We start from the raw sequence: 20,342 nt of genomic DNA on the forward strand, positions 1-20,342 counted from the left end.
CAAGACAAGCCACTGCGATAAGCCTGTGCACTGCAGTGAAGAGCAGCCCCCCTGCTCTCTGCAACATGAGAAAGCCACAAGCAATGAAGCCCCAGGGCAGCCAAAAAAAGAAAAGTGTCCAGGGCTGGACTTCCCTGGTGGTCCACTGGTTAAGAATCCACCTTCCAATGCAGGAGACGCAAGTTTGATCCCTGGTCAGGGAACTAAGATCCCACATGTGGTGCAACAATGAAGCCCTCATGCCATAGCTAAGACCCGACACAGCCAAATAAAATAAACAAATAAGTAAATTAAAAAAAAAAAATGTGTCCAGATAGTTGAAGATGCTTGACCCAGAAGGGAAGAAGCAGTGAACGGGATGGAAGATCAAGGAAGTGAGTTTTTTTCAGTAGATTGCTTTGGAGGATGTGGGGGGTGGGGCCAAAGCAGATGCAGAGAGGGAAGTTGAAGGCTGGCAGGGCGCAGACAGTGACCCCATGAAACAATGAAACCACATCTCTGGATGTGAATGTCCACTTGGCGAAGGACTATTTTAGATTCTTTAAAGTTCGAGTTTGCAGTGTAGAGAGAACGGGGGTTTAGGGTCAGTGTTAGGGCTTAGCCTGGTCAGGATCAGGAACTGCTTGTGAGAAGATGTTGATAGTCAGAATGTGGGCTTGACCTGGGATCAGAGTTAAGAATCAGTCTGCTTCTGGGATCAGATTAGAGGTTGATGTCCAAAAGAGAGAGGCTGATCTTTAGATATCACAAATCAACCTCATTCTGTCTCTAGTATTTTCCCTCCTTCTACATTCTGTAGCGAATTTTTGTTTGGTTTTATTTTTCATTGCTCTCCCTCCGTTTCTTTCTCTCTTTTCTCTTCTCTCTTTTTCTTAATCCCTCTTCTTTCTCCTCCACCTTTGCAACTCAAACTAGAAGAATTTAAACAGCTTGAAAAGTTGATTCTTTGCTAACTGAAATTGACTTTAGTCCCAACAGGAATAATTTAGAAACCAAAGGAGCATGAGTTGGTTCAAGGCTCTACAAATAAACAAGTAAAATCTAAATTCCAATACTTGTTTTTTAACCCACTGTTGATTTTTTGTAATGAATCAGGAACTTCCGATTTTTTTTTTTTTTTAGACTAAAACAAAACAAGCTTTATTCGATGCCAAAGAATGGAGAAGCTGGAACCGGTTCACAAATTAACTTCTCTGAAATTGATTTTTAGAATCTTGTAAGCTTGTTTCACAAATATCCTTGGGCAAAAGCCTTAACTTTCTGTAAGAGGAAATCAGACTTGGCTAATCCTCAACACGTTCTGAAAAAGTACAATTGCAAGTTGATAAATGCAGGTACATTTTAATATCAAGCAGCAGGGATAGTAAGCCATCGGCCATATAGGAAGTAGCCATAAATTAGAAAAGAGAACAAACCATTTAAACTACAAAAGAGTTATACTAGAAATCTCCCCCCCCTGGAAATATTAAAATGTCCTTCTAAGTAACTCCTGGGTGACTGTATTCAGAAAATAATGACTGTAAGAATGTTTATGTTTCAAACCTGGTATATTACAACATGGAACATCTTACAGAGTCTAATAGGAGAATCACAGTGCAGAATTCCTTGTTTTGGAGAAAATTCATGCCTTCTTCTGAAGATTGCAATCAGACATTTGGAAAGGGGCTTTAGGCTTGTTGTTATTGTTTAGTCACTAAGTCATATCTGATTCTTTTAAGACCCCATGACTGTAGCCTGCCAGGCTCCTCTATCCATGGGATTCCCCAGGCAAGAATACTAGAGCTGGTTGCCATTTCCTTTTCCAGGGGATCTTCCTGACCCAGGGATTAAACCTGCACCTCCTACATTGGCAGGCAGATTCTTTACCGGTGAGCCATCTAGGCTTATTACTGGGCCCCAGTGGAGGCTGAATGCCTGGTGCACTGGAAATGCTAATCCCAGTATGAAGGTACTAGGAGCTGGGGTCCTTGGGAGGTCATTAGATCATGAGAGTGGAACTCTAATGATGGGATTAGTGCCCATATTCATCAAAATTCTCCAGAGAAACAGAATCAATAGGGTATAAACAGATATATGTGTGTGTGTGTGTTATTCACTCACTTGTGTCAACTCTTTGTGACTCCATGGACTGTAGCCCACCAGGCTCCTCTGTCCATGGAACTTCCCAGGCAAGAACACTGGAATTGGGCAGCAATTCCCTTCTGCAGGGGATCTTCCAGGCCCAGGGATCAAACCTGGGTCTCCTGCATTGCAGGTGGGTTCTTTACCATCTGAGCCACTGGGGAAGCCCAAACAGATATATAGAAACAGAAGTAGATTTATTATAAAGAATTGGTTCATGAAATTATGGAAGCTAGGAAGTCCCAGGATCTACTGTCTGTAAGCTGGAGGCCCAGAAAATGTGGCAGTACAGTTGAAACTTCAAGCCTGTTAACTAGGGGAACAAGCAGTCTAAGTCCCAGTCTAAGGTAGAAACCCTGAGATAAGAAGGCCTGATAAGATTGAAGGCGGGACGAGAAGGGGATGACCGAGGATGAGATGGTTGGATGGCATCACCGACACGATGGACATGAGTTTGAATAAACTTTGGGAGTTGGTGATGAACAGGGAGGCCTGGCGTGCTGCAGTGCATGGGGTCGCAAAGAGTCGGGACGTGTCTGAGTGACTGAACTGAACTGAACTGATGTCCCAGGGCAGGATACAGTGACGTCTCAGCTCAAGCAGAGAGCGAATTCTTCCTTCTGCTACCTATTTGTGCTACTCAGGCCCTCAACGAACTAGAAGAAGCCCACTTTTTTCTACAAGGGCCATCTTTATTCATCTTTAAAAGACACTTGCTCCTTGGAAGAAAAGCTATGACAAACCTAGACAGCAAAATTAAAAAGCAGAGACATCACTTTGCCCACAAACGTCTGTATAGTCAAAATTATGGTTTTTCCAGCAGTCACATAAGAATGTGAGAGTTGAGCCATAAAGAAGATTGAGCGCTGAAGAACTGATACTTCGAACTGTGGTGTTGGAGAAGACCCTTGAGAGTCCCTTGGACAGCAAGTAGATCCAACCACTCAATCCTAAGGGAAATCAATTCTGAATATTCATTGGAAGGACTGATGCTGGAGCTGAAGCTCCAATACTTTGGTCACCTGATGAGAAGAGCTGACTAATTAGAAAAAACCCTGGTACTGGGAAAGATTGAAGGCAGGAAGAGAAGGGGACATTGGAGGACAAGATGGTTGGATGGAATCACCAACTCAATGGACATGAGTTTGAGCAAGCTCCAGGAGATGGAGGAGGACAGGGAAGCCTAGTGTGCTGCAGTCCATGGGGTCGCAAAAAGCTGGACATGACTTAGTGACTGAACAACAGCAAAAATCTTTATTCAGTGCACCAATTCAAATGCTATTGTCTCCTGGAAACACCCTTACAGAAACACCCCCAAATCATGTTTTACCAGCTATCTGGGCACCCCTTAGATGTGGCAAGTTGAACATTAATTACCACAGTGCCCTTTTATGAGGAAGGCAGAACTGGTTGGCTCTCCTCCAGCCATGTGAGGATGCAATGAGAAATCCACCACCTGCAGTCCAGAAAAGGGCCCTCGCCAGAACCTGATCGCATTAGCACCCTGAGCACTTCCGGCCCCCAAAACTGTGAGAAATAGTTCTATTCTTAAAAAAAAAAAAAAAAAGTTGATTTATTTAATTTTCGCTTCGCTGGGGCTTCATTGCTGGAGGTGGGCTTTCTCTAGTTGCTGTGAGCCAGGGCTGCTCATCATTACAGCAGGCAGGCTTCTCACTGAAGTGGCCTCTTGTGGAGCACAGGCTCAAGGTGCACGGGCTTCAGTAGTTGTGGCAACATTGGCTTAGTTGCCTCACAGCATCTGGAATCTTCCTGGACTAGGGATTGGACCCCTGTCCCCTGTACTGGCAGGTGGAGTCTTAATCACAGGACCACCAGGGAAGTCCTCCCATGAAGTATTGCTTCCAACTAGAGGACGTATTTTAAGGCAAAGGAACTGAGGCAGTTAACAGCCCCCATGGAGCTCACTGACCTGCCAGGTGCCCCCCTACACAGACACAGTTGGCTTATCAGAATGGTCAAGTGGCCACAATGGCTTTTGAAGGCACCAGGAAGAGAAGGTACCTTGCCACCCAACAGGAGATGCCCTAGGTCTCAAACTGGCCAGTCTATCGTGTCACCTGCCCTAGAGCCAGAAGGCAGGGGTCCATGACACAGGGGAGGATAAGGGAGTGTCCCCGCCCATCAGTACACATGACAACCCACCTAAAGGATTTTTGCTCCTGGTCTCTGTGACCGTGGGCTTGGTGTGGGTGAGAAACCCAATCAGAGCCCTAATCAACCAGAAGCCAGGCCTGCCCCCATGTGTTCCTCGTGCTGCTGAAACAAGACGCGGAGAAGACGACCAGAGGGAATGTGAACACCAGAGAGGGGCTGGTTTGCCGGGTCAAGGGGGACTATGTTTGGAAGCCAGGGGATGTGTTGGGGGTAATATTTACTTGCCGGTGGCCCTGTTCAGCGGAAAGTGGCCAAAAGTCAATAAAGACAAGACTATTGAACACTTACTTCCCTTAGGAATGAAGATTTGTGTCCCAACGATGTCCAGAGGAGGTTTGGCAGGTGGTAAGAGAACGTAGAAGGGGTGGTAGAAGAAGGCGGCTCTCATCACCACCAGCCACACAGTCAGGGCCTTTGCAGCTCTGTTACAGGTTTTCCCCCCATTCCACTCTCATTGAGGTTCATGAAGAACTGGCCATCTAAAGCTGTGGGCGTGTGATCCCTTGTCATTAGCACAAGATGATTCTATGATTAAGTAACAGGTGGGAATTGTATGTCTTCTGTACTGCGGACTCACGGGGTGGATTGTGCGGTTTCCTTTTCCTCATTCATTCTCTCCCCTTCTCCCCCTGCCCTGCGTTGTGGGGACTGTTAGTGGGATCTCCCACCTTCCAGCTGGGTTCGGTCAGTGGGGAGCCCCGGCAGGAGACCGCAGGGAGGACACTGAGTGAAGCTGGGGTGTTCATTCCCCGACTCCCTCCCTGTAGTGTCGTTGTGGGCTGGGTGAATTTTTCAGCCTGAAGTTGGAGCTCCTGTCAAGTAGCCATCTCCAGAGAGGGTTCTCTCTTGAGTGTCTGTCTTGCAACCCCTCTGTGTTGCAGTAAAACAGCAACAGAAACACAGTGGTATCAGAACCAGGACACTGCTCTAACCCTTGTGTCTCCACAGCAGTCTCGTGCTTTTTCCGATTGTCTCATTTAGAATCTCTTTTCAAGTTATGCAGGCGGAATGGGTCCCCATTTGAGCTGGGGCCCTGCCTGCTAGGGAGAATCCATATTGGTTGAAGTATACCTTCACCTCCGAGGTCATGGTCATGGGCACGTACTTTTGACTGTAGCACCCTGGGGCTTCCCAGGTGGTGCTAGTGGTAATGAAAACAAAAACAAAGAAAACCTGCCTGCAGATGCAGGAGACTAAGAAATGCAAGTTGGATCCCTGGGTCAGGACGATCCCCTGGAGGAGGGCATGGCAACCCACTCCAGTATTCTTACCTGGAGAATCCCATGGACAGAGGAGCCTGGTGGGCTACAGTCTATGGGGTCACATAGAATCAGACACGACTGAGCAACTAACACTTTCAGATGTTTCACTTTCACTTTTCACAAAAAGGCAGAAATGAGTTCCAGGCAGAGGACCCAGAACGTGCAAAGGCCAGGGGGTAGGAAAGTTGAGTCAAGTAAAGTTCAACTGACTCACTTGGGTGATTAAATGAGCTAAGACACCTGAAGTGCCCTGTACACAGTGAGCGCTACTTAAAGGCCAGCAGTTATAATTATTGCACACCAGTGTGCACACATCCAGGGTCTACCAACTTGGGCGTATTAGTGGTGGGATAGTATTCTCTCCTCCTGACAACACAGGCAATCCATAACCTCAAGCCTTGATTACAGCTCTAGTGAGCTGTAATGGACAGGCAAGAAACCACACACATATGAAGTATACAGTTCAATGAGTTTTCATGTGCACGCACACTCTGTAAGGTCATCAACACAGTTCAGATAATGAATGTATCCATTCCACCCAAGTTTCCACATGGGGACTTCCACATGGGGATGTCCTGGCTGGCCCTATGGTGAAGAATCTGCCTTGAAATGCAGGGAACTCGGGATTTGATCCCTAAAGAAAAAAAGATAGAGAATCTGAAATTTTGAACAATTTTACATGTTTACCTAAAATGTTTCCACATGAGCCTTTGTAATCCCTACCTCTGTACTCAGCCCCACCCCGACAGTACCCAGGCACTCACTCACCTTATTTCAGTTACTGTAGATTAGTTTGTAGTTTCCAGAATTGTATACAAATTAAATCTTGTAGTAGGTTCTCTTTTTCCATCTGGCTTCTTTCACTCAGTGTTCCCAGAATTGTATATAAGTGAAATCTTGTAGTAGGTTCTCTTTTTTCATCTGGCTTCTTTCATTCAGTGTAATAATTTTTTACTGAAATGAAATTCACCAAATGGAAACCGTTTTAAAGTGAACAATTCCATGGCATTCAGCTCAGTCACAAAGCTGTATGACCACCACCTGCTGCTGCTGCTGCCAAGTCGCTTCAGTCGTGTCCGACTCTGTGCAGCCCCACAGATGGCAGCCCACCAGGCTCCCCCGTCCCTGGGATTCTCCAGGCAAGAACGCTGGAGTGGGTTGCCATTTCCTTCTCCAATGACCACCACCTAGATAGTCCTAAAACGCTTTCATCGCTTCCAAATAAAACTCTACTTATTAAGAGGTTGCTCCCAATTCCCCCATCCCCTAACCCCTGGAAACCACCAGTTATGTCTCAATGGATTTACTTCTTCTGACTATATGTCATCAACGAATCATACAATATGTGACTTTTTGTGTCTGGCTTCTTCCAGAAATGGCTACCTACTCCAGTATTCTTGCCTGGAGAATCCCACGGACAGAAGAGCCTGATGGGCTACAGTCTATGGGGTCGCAAAAGAGTCAAACAAAACTGAGCGACTAAACAACACCAGCAACAACCTTATGGGCCTCTTTGCCCCCCTTCCTTCTTCCTCCAGGGACATTGCTTCAGTACGCACACAACTCCAGAGGGCGCCACTCACACAGCCACAGTGTGAATCACAGCGCACAACCCATACAAAGGTAGTGATGGCTGCATTGTACCTTTCCTTCCTTCCTCCCTCTCTCCCTTCCTTCAATAAATATTTATTGAGCATCTAGGCTCCGTCATGTTAGTGGTGGAGACACAGTGGCAGATGACCAGAACATGCCTCTGTCCATGGAGCAAATTTTAAACCTGCAAAACAGGGGCTTCCCTGGTGGCTCAGTGGTAAATCCGCTCTGTCAATGCAGGAGATGTGGGTTCGATCCCTGATCTGGGAAGATTCCACCTGCCTCGAAGCAACGAAGCCTGTGTGCCGCAACTACTGAGTCTATGCTCTAGAGACTGGGAACTGCAACTATTGAGCCCATGGGCCCTAACTGCTGAACCTGTGCACCCTAGCACCCATGCTCTGCAGCAAGCAAAGCCCCCGCAATGAGAAGCCCGTGCACCGCAATGAAGAGTAGCCCCTGCTCTCCGCAACTAGAGAAAAGCCTGCGTACCCGTGAACAAAAAATATAAATGAGCAAAATTAATTTTAAAAATTCTTAAAAAAATAAACTTGCACAACCAAAGAAAAATAAGACGTAAAAGGATGCTGAAATAAACATGTGTTTGCAACTTTCATATTCATTTCTTTCTCTTCTGCTGCTGTTCTCCATCTTTTCTCCGTTTCCCCTCTCTTTCTCACACATTCACATCTGGCCTCTGCAGTCACGGATAGACATCACCTATTCTTCCCTGTCTCTTCCTACCCAGCATGCTAGAGCTGGTTTGTGCAGGTTTTGCAAAAGCCAATTGTTAAATATTTAGGAAATTTTCGAGCTGGTTGTGAAAATGATTGGTAGCTTAAAACCAGACAGGATGAGAATGTACACCACAGAAATAGGCTGATGTGATGATGCTGTTTTTCTGAAAAGCTGATCTTCTAGCACACCACTCTTCTATCTATTTCTGGCAAAGACACTTTGCTTTGCCAAGGAATATCCTAATTCTCTGATAGATACTCAGTCTCCACCACCACCTGTCCACCCCCGCCATTCCTCACCTCCTTCCTGGGTGGCGGGAAAGTGGAGGTTCTAGGACCGGGTTGTGCTGAGAGTGGAGAGAACAGAGGAAGAAGAGGAAGCGTGAAGGAAGTTCATGAAAAAGAGAATAAAAAGGACAGCAGTATAGGAAGGTGGCGCTAGTGGTAAGGAACCCGGCTGTCGGTACGGGAGACGTAAGAGACACGGGTTCGATCCCTGGGTGGGGAAGATCCCCTGGAGGAGGGCATGGCAACCCACTCCAGCATTCTTGCCTGGAGAATCCCATGGACAGAGGAGGCTGGCGGCCTACAGTCCATGGGGTCACAAAGGGTCAGACATGGCTGAGCAACTAACACGCACACAGGAAGGAAAGAGAAGGAAAAGAGAAGCAGGAATCCATGGAGGGCAAGGGTTCAGGTAGGGAGAGCATAAGGACCAGGCAAGACTCACCGCCCAGTGTCCTCACAGGCAGTTGGGTCATTTCCCCATCTTGAGCCAGAAGGTGGCCGAGCTGCTAGGAGATGAGGAAACCACCTTCTCAAACTACCCTGAAACAGGGGTGGGGGTGGGGACCCACAGAGCTGGGCTCTGCAGGAAGGAGGGCTGGGGACCTGGACCAGTGAGGTCTGGGGTCTCTAACTGTTGAGAGGGCCTGCGGGCCCAGCCAGACTCTTGGGTCAGAGGGGGAGCGGGGGTCGCGGGGGCTGAATCCTGGGTCTGAAGGAGGAGGGGCTGGGGAGCTGGACCCCTGGGTCTGGGGAAGGAAAGAGGACACAGGTTCCTCCCCCATCCTTCCCCTGGATCCTCACCCTACTCACCTCACCCCACCCCACCACCTTTAAGCTATGGAGACGCGGAAGGAGGCCCTGGCCTTGTTTAGCAAGACCCTGTCCTCCCCATCCTTTCCTGGGCGACCTTGGGTGTGACAAGATATAAAAGTGCTGTTTCCTGGGAGAAAGAGCGGGAGCGAGCATTCCCGCCACCCAGACCATGAGCTCTGCCCTGCTGCTGGCCCTGCTGGGCATCACCCTCCCCCTGCCCGGTGAGTGAGAGACCCGGCCAGGGAGGGGATCCACCTGGAGGCTGAACTCAGATGGATATGCTCCTCCCATTTCAGGAGTGAGGGCCCTGAACTGTCACTGGGGCATAGCACAGACCGTGAGGAATGTATCTGAACAGCCCTTCCAGTGGAAGATTTCCCAGAAGAACTGTGGGGAAGGTTTGGGCTGCCAGGAAACAGTGATTATCACCCAGAACGGTGAGACGGGTCCCGCTCCTGACTTGCAGCCTCTCCCTTGGAGAGATGCCCCTATCACCCCACCCTCTAGTCCCAGCTGCATTCTGTGTACAAACTCAGAAGACCGCTCCCCGAAATACCAGGAGCGGCGCCCACCTTAGCCGCCCAGGGGCCTCCTCTGCACCCTTCCGGATGCACACCCTCCCTCTAGGACCCTGGAGCCCTGACCCCACCCTGGCCTGCTTCTCTCTCCTCGCAGAACCCCTCCTGTACCTGTTGCTCATCAAAGGCTGCACCCAGGCAGCCAATCAGGAGGCCCGCGTCACTGAGCACAGGGCAGGCCCCGGCCTGTCCATCACCTCCTACACCCGGGTATGCCGGGAGAATCTGTGCAATGACCTCTCCACCAGCCTCCCTCTCTGGACCCCGCTCCCAACCACAGGTGCCGGAGGTGGGGGGAGAAAGGCACTGCCCGGAGGAGGGGGGCAGTGGGGTTGAGGGGGTTGGGGTGAGCACACAGGCACTGTTCTTTTAGAATCCCTCCCTGCCTCCCCTCAACCCCGTCCAGCCTCCCCAGCACAGCTTCTTCTAACAGTCCCTTAGCAGCCCTGGACTGATGTTCCCTCATGTTCGACTACCCACCTCCGACTGCGGCTCTGGCCCTAACCTGCTGCCCGCTCCTTCTGTTTTTCCCGTGGGGTTTGGGAACTTGCCCATCAGGGTTTCGGCATCGCCTCTTCCGAACTGAAATTGACCTGTGGGTTCCCATTGTACTCTTCTGTCTGAGATCGTAAATCGGATTTCGCTCTGCCCTTTGCGTTTCTCTACTCTTGGGCATCGCTGGTGGACATGGGCATCTCCTCTTCTTCCACGGTTCAGTGGAGCCTCTGGGTCCTCCCAGGGCACCCCTCCCCTCACTTACTAGGCAGCCTTCCCCAGATCTCATGCTCCCTCCCCGCCTTGGTCTCTCTCTCTAGTCAAGGGTCCTAATGCCTTGCTCCCCAGACCTTCCTGAGAGGAGCCCAGGGAGGCTAAGGGAGCTGATTCTTGGGAGCCGTGAAGAGCTGAAAAGCCGAGGAGGGTGGAGGGAAGGCGCCTGGTCTGAGTTCAGAGCCCCCTTGCTCCGTCCCACCTTTGTCTCCCACCTCTCCAGTCCCAGGTTCTGTGCGGTGTCCAGTCTGCTTGTCTACAGAAGGCTGTCTGTCGGCCCCAGAGATGACCTGCCCAGCCGAGAGCTCACACTGCTACAATGGGGTCCTCCACCTCACTGCTGGTGAGCCACTGGGAGGTGGGGTCAGGGCCAGGTTTGGGGGAGGCTGGGGGGGTGGCGTGTGGGGCTGAGGATCAAGATCTGAGTCTCTTGGGGAGGAAAGCGAGGTGAGGATGGGAACCCTGAGGAGGGCGGGCCTGGCTTCCCCCTGAGTGTTGGCTGGTCCCGGTAACAGTGTCTCCACCTTCTGCTTTCCAGAGGGCGGCTCCACCAGACTCAAAGTCCAAGGATGCATTTCTCAAGCAGGCTGCAACCTGCTGAACGGAACCCAGGAAATCAGGCCCATCAGCCTGCGGGAGACTTGCAGCCCTAAAGGTGAATGTCCCGGTGACAAGACCAAGTGACAGGGGTGGAAGTTCCGGGGTATGACAACCCTGGGAAAGGCAGGCATCCAAACATCCCAGCAAAACCAGCAGCACAGGTCATTCAGATGCTACTACTCACCTAGGCAGGTGTGATGGGAGGGATTCTCCCAGTAGGCACTTCGGGCGAGGATGCCAGGAAACAGAGAAGGTACGTGGTCCAGGGAACAGATCTATAGGACAGGAGATCTATAGGACAGGTGTTTTAAATGATGCTGAGCCTGGCTCAGTTAGAACAGCCTGTCCAGGTGGGAGAGGAGCAATGGAGCTAGGAGGAAGGTCAGAGAGGCAAAGAGGGTGGGCCACATCGAATGACACTCTATCCATTGGCTACAGGAGTTGCCTGCTGGTTTCCCTGCTGGGCGTGACTAGCTGCTTCTGATTCTATTTCTCCACCTCCCTGACCTTGGGATCTCTGGCTTCCCCTTAACACCCGCCCCAACTCTGGCATCCCACCCTCGCCCAACCCCCACCCCTGGTACCGGAGGCCCCAGCAGCCCTGCTGCAGAGAAAAAGTGATCAGAAGGATGTCAAGGGTGCTTCAGGTGTGACAAAGAGAGTAAGAGCCAAACGAGGACCCGGGGAGGGTTCCCACTCCCCATGGAAACCCAGTCCAGGTGGAACACCAGTGGATGAGTGTGGCCTGGCACGTCTTGATGTCAGGGAGCAGGATGAAGAGAGGGGTGGGGTGAGGAGGGAAGTGGGGTCTGGAGAAAGTGGGAGGAGGGTCCTCCCTGACCAAGCTTCAGGCAGAGAATTGAGTGAGTTCAGCAAACGTTCCTGTTTGGATCTCTCTGGCTGGACTGGGAGCTTTGAGGACAGAACCCAGATGTCCCTGGCACCAAGGTTTCCAGCCTCGGGCAGCACAAGGGCTGGGTAAGGATGGGTTCCCCAGGATGTGTTTGCTGACAGGAGTTCATACAGCATTCCAAGGTCTCCTGTGGAGACCCCAGAGGACTCAGACCCTGGCCCTGCCCTAAAGGGCCTCTGGGACTGGGAACAGAGACATCACAGACACAGGTAGCCACGAGGCTGTCATGAAGGGAGCCTGGGGGAGCTCAGAGGAAGAAGATACTGATGTTCTGGAAGGGGGAAATCAGGGAGGACTTCACAGAGGAGGTGACCTATGACCCATGTCTTAACGATGAGCTGCAGTTCATTCACAGAAGAGGAAAAGGGCACAAACAGCCAGAGGAGATAGTATGGGCAAAGGCTTGGAGGTGGGGGCAGCCCGCTTTTTTCAAGAAGGCTCCCTGGGCTCTGCCTGAGGAGGGCTCATGGCGAGGATGAGGTACAGCTGGGAGCGGTGAGCAGTGACAAGTTTTCCAGGCGGACAAGGGGAGTGTGGGTGGTGAAGGCAGAGCCCTTCCAAGCAGAAGGAACACCCTGCTGTGTCTTGGGACTGGATGTTGGTGGGGGGAGCCGAGAGGTAGGTGGGGGTCCTGGTGGTGGGTCAGATCGCTTCCTAGCCAGACTGATGGGGCTGGCCTTTCTGCTAAAGGCAGGGGAACCATGGTCAGGGAGGGACAGAGTCTGAATCTTTATTTTTTTATTAATGCTAGTTTACTTATTTGGCCCACATCTCTGGGACTAGCAGGAATATTAGGTAACATAGTCCAGCAGACATTCAGACACAAATCAGACACACACACCACACATCACACAATACACACGAGAGACACAACCACACACACTGTGCCGTGTACACACCACACATGTGTTTCCTCCTCTCACACACCACACAACACCACATGCCACACCCAGCACACACCCAGCACCCGACACACACATGCAGCACAGAGACATGGGACACGCACCACGGTGCACTCATATGACAAACACACACCACATGCATCACCAACACACTCTGTCACTATGCACACACACCACACATCACACACCCACCCACCGTGCACATTCACACATTCCCATACTACCCCACACCCTCCACAGGCCCGCTACACGTTCACACACCCCACACATATCCCACATATGTGCGCTGCCCAGACCACACACGTGTCACATACAACACAGCCATTACACCACAAATGGATATTCCTCACATATGTCCCTGTTTCATTGGCTTTCTGCATCAAAGCCAGATCTTTTTAAAAATTGTTTATTTTTATTGATATATGTGGCTGCACTGGGTTGGACACGACTGAGTGGCTTCACTTTCACTTTTCACTTTCATGCATTGGAGAAGGAAATGGCAACCCACTTCAGTATTCTTGCCTGGAGAATCCCAGAGATGGGGGAGCCTGGTGGGCTGCCGTCTTTAGGGTCGCACAGAGTCGGACACGACTGAAGCGACTTAGCAGCAGCAGCAGCAGCACTGGGTCTTAGTTGAGACATGTGAATTCTTAGTTGTGGCATGTGGAGGCTAGTCCCCAACCAGGGATTGAACCTGGGCCCCCTGCAATAGGAGTGTGGCATCTTAGCCACTGGACCAAAAGGGAAGCCCCCAGCTAGGGTGGAGCAAAATGTCAGGGAGTAAGTGGAGAACAGAAGGACATCCCAGGGAACAGCTCCTGGAAGGCATGGGGGCAGGAGAGGACTGGGTGCAAAACAGGCCACTGCAGGAGCCCAGACTGAAGAAGAACCAAAGGTCCAGGATTTTAACAGCCTTGACTGTCCCCCTAAAGAACTGGATCGTGCTTCCAGCTAGAGCAGTGAGTCAGCTCAGCCTGGGAGATTGCAACTGTTAAGAGCTTAGCGTCTGAATGGAAAGACATGGGTTTCAGTCTGGGCTCTGCCACAGAACCAGCTTTTGAGGATTACCACTGTTTAGAGCCTCTTTCACCAAGTTCAGAGAGGAGGGGGCAGAGCATATCCAAAGGCATGGGGGCAGGCATGTGCCTCCATGTGTGGTTCAAAGAAGACTCCAGAAATCAGTGGGACTCCAGCAGAGTGATTAAGCGGGAGCAGAGCAGGACAGGAGGACTGTGCAGAGGTAGGAGGGCACCTCAGGTAGAGCCTTTGGGGCTGTTTTAAGGACTTGGAATTTTATTCTGCATGGGCTGAGGATCTATTGGAGTTTTCTGAACAAAGGATTGATGTGAAACAACCTTTCTTTTATAGGAATCATTCTGAATGCCTGGTGGAGAATAGAGTAAAGGGGAAGTGGGCATGGGGGAGGGGACCCTCCAGGGAGACTCAGGAAGAAGCAGGTGAGAGCCAAGGAGTCTTAGACCCTGGTGGAAGCTGTGGAGGAGGCAGCTTCAGCCAACAGGATTTCCTGATGGGCGCAACATGGGGTGTACGAGAGGAGGGATTGTCGAGAATAACAGCGATGTCTTCAACTTGAGCAACTGCAAGAAAGGAGGTGCCATTGGCCAAGACGGGAAAGATGGGGGTAGGCAGAGCGGGAACCAGGCTGAGAGGATGGCTGCAGGAGCCATGACGTGTCTGTGAAGTGGGGGAATGAGTGACCCTCCTTCACGGGGGCTGTTGTGAAAGTTAACACATTTGTGGGTTACTTGCCTGGTCAGCCCTGAGAGGTTCTGCATCAGGAGACACATCCCAGCTGATCGTGTGATGGTCTCAAGAGTCGGTGTAATGGTTTTCAAACTAGACTGCCGAGGGCTACAGGGGCTGAGGTGGCCCAGGATGGTCGTCAGTCCTCCTCTTCCCCATCACTCCCTGCAAGGAGCCAGAATAGTGCCTGAGTTCCCAGCCTAGCTCCTAACTCACTCGCGGTGGGACACTGGGCAAGCGGCTTTCAAAACTCCTCTGTTTCTCACTTGGAAAATCGGGGTAATGAGGACGACAACCTGTTTGAGGTAGGGGGGTGCCAGGAGGAAATGAAGCAATCCAGGTGAAGTGAGCTTCTGGAGAGGGTTCATCCTTGGAAACTGATCACGGCAGCTGGACACCTTTTAAGTGTTCAGTGCACACAAGGCATTTGAGTATTTCTGTTTGGAACATAGTGTTGCTCAGTGAAGACATATATGGTGTCAGGCTACATTTCTCTTTATCCAGATGAGGACCTTGAGGCCCAGAGAGGGAAGTAGAGATTGACTCAGGCTAAGAAAGAGCCATCTGTCTCCATCGCAGCTGACGGAAAGAGTAGCTGTCCTCAGGGGGCATTGAAAAATGCCCCTGTAGTGTGTTTGAGCAGAAACAGGGTAAAGAATGAGGATGGGCTCAGATTTCCAAAATGAAAGAAGTGAAAGTGTTAGTCACTCAGCCATGTCTGATTCTTTTGCAACCCCATGGACTGTAGCCAGGCTCCTCTGTCCATGGGATTCTCCAGGCAAGAATACTGGAGTGGGTGGCCATTCTCTTCTCCAGGGGATCCTCCTGACCCAGGGATTGAATCCGGATCTCCCACATTGCAGGCAGATTGTTTATCATCTGAGCCAGCAGGGAAGCCCTGAAGGTCCCTTCTACATCTGAGGTTTAGGGACCAGTGGCCCAACGGGCTGGCAGGGTAGCTCAAGAATGTGGGCATCTTCCCAAGCGTGGGACCAGAAGGAAGACACACAGCGGGTCCCTGGTTTCCACAGACCCTGTTGATTCTTTCTCTGCAGGTGTTCTGACGTGTTATCGGGGGATCATACTGCAGATGTCTCCAAACCTGAGCCGGGACCCTGTCAAGTGGTCCACATCCAGGGAGCAGCAGTGTAACCCTGGGGAGGTGTGTCAGGAGACCCTTCTGCTCATAGATGTAGGTGCGTGGGCTGCGCAGGAGGGCAAGACCCCTGCATGGGGTCCTGTGTCTCCCTGCCTTGGATTTTTAAAAAATTTATTAATTTATTTTAACTGGAGGCTAATTACTTTACAATATTGTAGTGGTTTTTGCCATACATTGACATGAATCAGCCATGGGCGTACCTGTGTTCCCCATCCTGAACCCCCTCCCACCTCCCTCCCCATCTCATCCCACCAGCCCTGAGCACCCTGTCTCATGCATTGAACCTGGACTGGCAATCTATTTCACATATGGTAATATGCATGTTTCAATGCCATTCTCTCAAATCATCCCACCCTCGCCTTCTCTCACAGAGTCCAAGTCTGTTCTTTACATCTGTGTCTCTTTTGCTGTCTCGCATACAGGGTCATTGTTACCATCTTTCTAAATTCCATATATATGCGTTAATATACTGTATTGGCGTTTTTCTTTCTGACTTGCTTCACTCTGTATAATAGGCTCCAGTTTCATCCACCTCTGTAGAACTGATTCAAATGCATTCTTTTTAATAGCTGAGTAATATTCCATTGTGTATATGTACCACAGCTTTCTTATCCATTCGTCTGCCAGTGGACATCCAGGTTGCTTCCATGTCCTGGCTATTGTACACAGTGCTGCGATGAACATTGGGGGTACATGTGTCTCTTTCCATTCTGGTTTCCTCAGTGTGTATGCCCAGGAGTGGGATTGCTGGGTCATATCCTGCCTTGGATTAAAAAAACATACTTCTCTGTTTATTTTTGGCTGCTCTGTATCTTCGTTGCTGCATGGGCTCTTCTCCAGTTGCGGAGAGCGGGGGCTACTCTCTAGCTGCCGTGCGCCGGCTTCTCATTGCTCTCTTGTTGGGGAGCACAGGCTCTAGGGCGTGTGGGCTTCAGTAATTGCAGCTCACGGGCTTGGTTGCCCCGCAGCTTGTGGGATCTTCCTAGGCCAGGGATCAAACCGGTGTCCCCAGCATTGCAAGGAATCCTCCTTAGTGGTTAAGGAATTTGAACCACTGGAGCACCAGGGAAGCCCCCTGCCCTGGATTCTGTGCACTAAATTTCCTGCCACGATCCCTTCAGGCTTGCAGTTCTAAATCCAGTTCTTCCTCTATCTGTGCCTTGGTTTCCCCTTCTGAAAATCGGGATGAAATGATGGCAGTAACAATAACCTACTTCACAGGGTGGTTACTAGGATATAGCCGGTAGTCCAGGCAAAGAGCTGAGAACAGAGCCGGCACAGAGAAAGCTTTTGCTCAGTCATTTCAGTCATGTGCGGCTCTTAACTCATTTCATTGAAAGTCTAAGGAACTGCTGTTATGTGTCAGGCACTGTTTTAGGTGCAATAGATCCCATTACATTTGCCTTCTTATAGCTTTACAGGCCAGTGGGGAAGCTACAGGCAAAATAAAACAAAAGAGTAAGATATCGTGTATGAAGACAAGAGCTGTGGACAGAAGTCCAGTGGGGACGGGAGATAGGGAGAATGATGTGAAGGTTGCAGTTTGTGCTCTGAAGGCTCCCTGTCACTAAAAAACCCCCAAACCTAAAAGTTCAGAGCTATTTATTCAGTGGGAATGTTATACACATTTGCAGCAAGCAGCAGGTAATCTGAGTAGGAAAGATTACTGTTAATTAAGAGAAAACTAAATCTCTCACATGAAGAGATTTAGCAATCTTCTATCTTCTATGGGAAGATGCAAGTGTCCAGACTTGCTGAAATCATTTCCTTCATATTTGTTGCTGTTGTTGTTCAATCGCTCAGTTGTGTCTGACCCTTTGCAACCCCATGAACTGTAGCACACTATGCTTCCCTGTCCTTCTCCATCTCCCAGAGCTTGCTCAAACTCATGTCCATTGAGTCGGTGACGCCATCCAACCATCTCATCCTCTGTCGTCCCCTTCTCCTCCTGCCCTCAATCTTTCCCAGCATCAGAGTCTTTTCTAGTGTGTCAGCTCTTTGTATCAGGTGGCCAGAGTATTGGAGCTTCATATGCATCTAGCTATCTGGGGCCAGTCCTGCTTTCTTTATTGTTCACAAACTAATTTCTTGTTTATCATGCTGCTGCTGCTGCTGCGTCACTTCAGTCGTGTCCAAGAGGTGGCAAATGTGGTGGATGGCTGCCTATCTCTCTCTCTCTCTCTCTCTCTCTCTCTCTCTCTCTCTCACACACACACACACACACACACACAGAGAGAGAGAGAGAGAGAGAGAGAGAGAGAGAGAGAGCTCCTACTGGCTTCCAAAAACCTGGCTTTGTTTCATCTGGGCTCAGAAATTTGCATTTGAAAAAGGCGTGTTGACTGGTAGGGCTTAGAGCAGAAAACGTTTCGTTTCCCAGGGGAAATTTAGAGGACGGTCTACTCCCAAGGTGACCTTTCAGATGGAAATGAGAGGCAGCAGAGGTGGGAGAGGACCCCGACTCTGGCCCCAGGCTTCCCTGTGCTCTCTACAGGACCTGTGCCCCCGGTCACGTACCTGTCTCCTGCCTGACGAGCCCCTGACTCTGCCGCCCTTGGAGCCTCCACTCTCGCCGCCCAGCTTTCTCTCTCTCACCCCTCAGGACCCAGGTCGATCCTGCTGGGAAGCAAAGGCTGCAGCCAGGTCAGAACCCAGGCTACCTCCATCCACTCGAGGCCCCCCGGAGTGCTGGTCGCTTCCTATACCCGGGTCTGCTCCTCCAACTACTGCAACTCGGCTGCCAGCAGCAGCGTCCTGATCAATGTCCTCCCTCGTCCAGGTGTGTGATGCCAGCGGGTTGGGTGGGGCCCGGGATAGGGAGAGACGGGGCCCCAGAGACATATCTCGGCGCTCAAGGAGGGTGGCTGCAGCTAAGCGCAGGGCTCTGTGTTCCCAACCTTCTCTCTGCTCCCCAGCCGCCCCGGCCCCAGGACACCTGCAATGTCCCATCTGTCTGGCTCTTGGATCCTGCTCACAAAGCTCTAACGTTGTGACGTGTCCTAACGGCACCAGTCACTGTTACAAGGGTGAGATTTTTCTCCAGGGAGGTGAGTACTCGAGCTGGGGGCCTGGATTCACGGGGTCCCGAGGTGGGAGAGTGCTTGAGACCCTGGTGTTGTGGTCCATGTGCAGGCTGGAAAAGAATTTCCAGATATGAGGCAGAAAGAGAGGAGAATAAAGTTTAATAGAGTGGGAAAACCAAACAGTGGGCTGGTTCAAGGGAGAGCCAAACCCTTTCGCAGGCTAGTAGCCAGTTTTCACAGCCTCAAGACAGAGAAAATTCCTACTGGAATGGTGGCATTAGGTGATTGGTTAGGATGCTATAGGGTGGCTATTTTATCTACTACCAGGTCAGGGAACTGGTCGCTTTAGATCCAGAGGCTCATGGCAACAGTTGCTATGGGGCTTGGTCAGTTCCAGAGATTTTTATCCTGTGACCTTGGTACAGGGCTCCACACCTGGCTCACAAGTTTGGGGTTGGGGGGGGGGGGGGGGCTTGGGAACCCAGATTTTCTAGGTCTGAGGGAGGAGGGGACTAAGCCTGGTCTCTTGGCCTGAGGTGGAGTAGGGGAAGGTCTAAGATTAATAGGGTCTAGGAACTTAAGCATGAGGAGCATTGAACCCTCTCTGACTCTATCTACTCTCTCTAGGTGGGCTGGTCTCCCCAGTGGGCATCCAGGGCTGCGTGGCCCACCCTTCCAGCACCTTGTTGAGCCGTACGAAGAGTATCGGGGTCTTCGATGTGACTGAGACCCGTGAGGGTGTCACTGAGGTGGATCAGCCTCTAACCCAAAGTGGAGCTGCCCCTGTCCCTTCCCTGGCTTGGGCGGTGGGGCTGTCCCTAGCCCTTTGGTGTGGGGCGCCCTCCTTGCTGACCCTGTTCCCCCATGATCCTTAGCTCCTGCTGACCCCCCACGCCCCACCTCTCCCTCTGACCTCATAACTCAACAGCCTTGGACACTGAATGATGTCACAGTCCTCATCACCACCCTCTCCACCACCATCACACACACACACATACTATCTGACCTGGAGACAGCATATGGAAGGGCCTGAGAACAGCTGAACTGATCCTCTGGGAGGAGGGACATTCACCCAGTGGCCACCTGTGTGTGATAATAAAGACATTGTCCTTTCCCCACATGCAGGGGTTTTTCTATGTGAGGGGAGGGCAGGGCTCCCAGAGACCTGGCTCAAGGGAGGAGAGGAAGCCGGTGAGAGAGTCATATCTCAGGTCATCCCTCACTGGTCTGGTCCACAGCCCCCCTGGACCAGCTTGGGTGGTAGCAGAGTCTTCCAGGTCCTGCAAGCAGAAGTATTAGGGCCTCTTGGGGGGCCTTTCCAGGCATCTCAGCAGTAAAGAATCTGCCTGCAATGCAGGAGTCCTGGGTTTGATCCCTGGGTGGGGAAGATCCCCCACAGGAGGGCATGGCAACCCACTCCAATGTTCTTGCCTGGAAAATTCCACGGACAGAGGAATCCGGCGGGCTACAGTCCATGGTGTTGCAAAGAGTCAGACACGACTGAGCCGCTGAGCACACACAATCACTTGGGAAGTGAAGGTGTGCCAGTGAAGCTTCTATTTTAGCAGGCAGCACCAACAGGGGTCTCACACCACTTGAATAAATTGACATAATGGTTTGTGTGAAGCAGAGAAATGAGAGGGTTG

At 50.9% G+C, this 20,342-nt stretch overlaps 1 protein-coding gene across 1 annotated transcript; it reads left to right on the plus strand.

The window, feature by feature from the left end:
- The first annotated feature begins 9,158 nt into the window (after positions 1 to 9,158).
- On the plus strand, positions 9,159 to 19,571 carry CD177 (CD177 molecule). Its single transcript, XM_052656611.1, has 9 exons — positions 9,159 to 9,210; positions 9,286 to 9,426; positions 9,665 to 9,847; positions 10,559 to 10,678; positions 10,874 to 10,990; positions 15,570 to 15,710; positions 18,276 to 18,452; positions 18,589 to 18,720; positions 19,324 to 19,571. Exons 1-9 carry the CDS (start codon positions 9,159 to 9,161, stop codon positions 19,569 to 19,571), a joined length of 1,311 nt encoding a protein of 436 aa, XP_052512571.1.
- Positions 19,572 to 20,342: the final 771 nt, after the last annotated feature.

Source organism: Budorcas taxicolor, chromosome 18 (assembly GCF_023091745.1).
Source record: "Budorcas taxicolor isolate Tak-1 chromosome 18, Takin1.1, whole genome shotgun sequence".
In the NCBI taxonomy this organism is placed as follows: Eukaryota; Metazoa; Chordata; class Mammalia; order Artiodactyla; family Bovidae; genus Budorcas; species Budorcas taxicolor.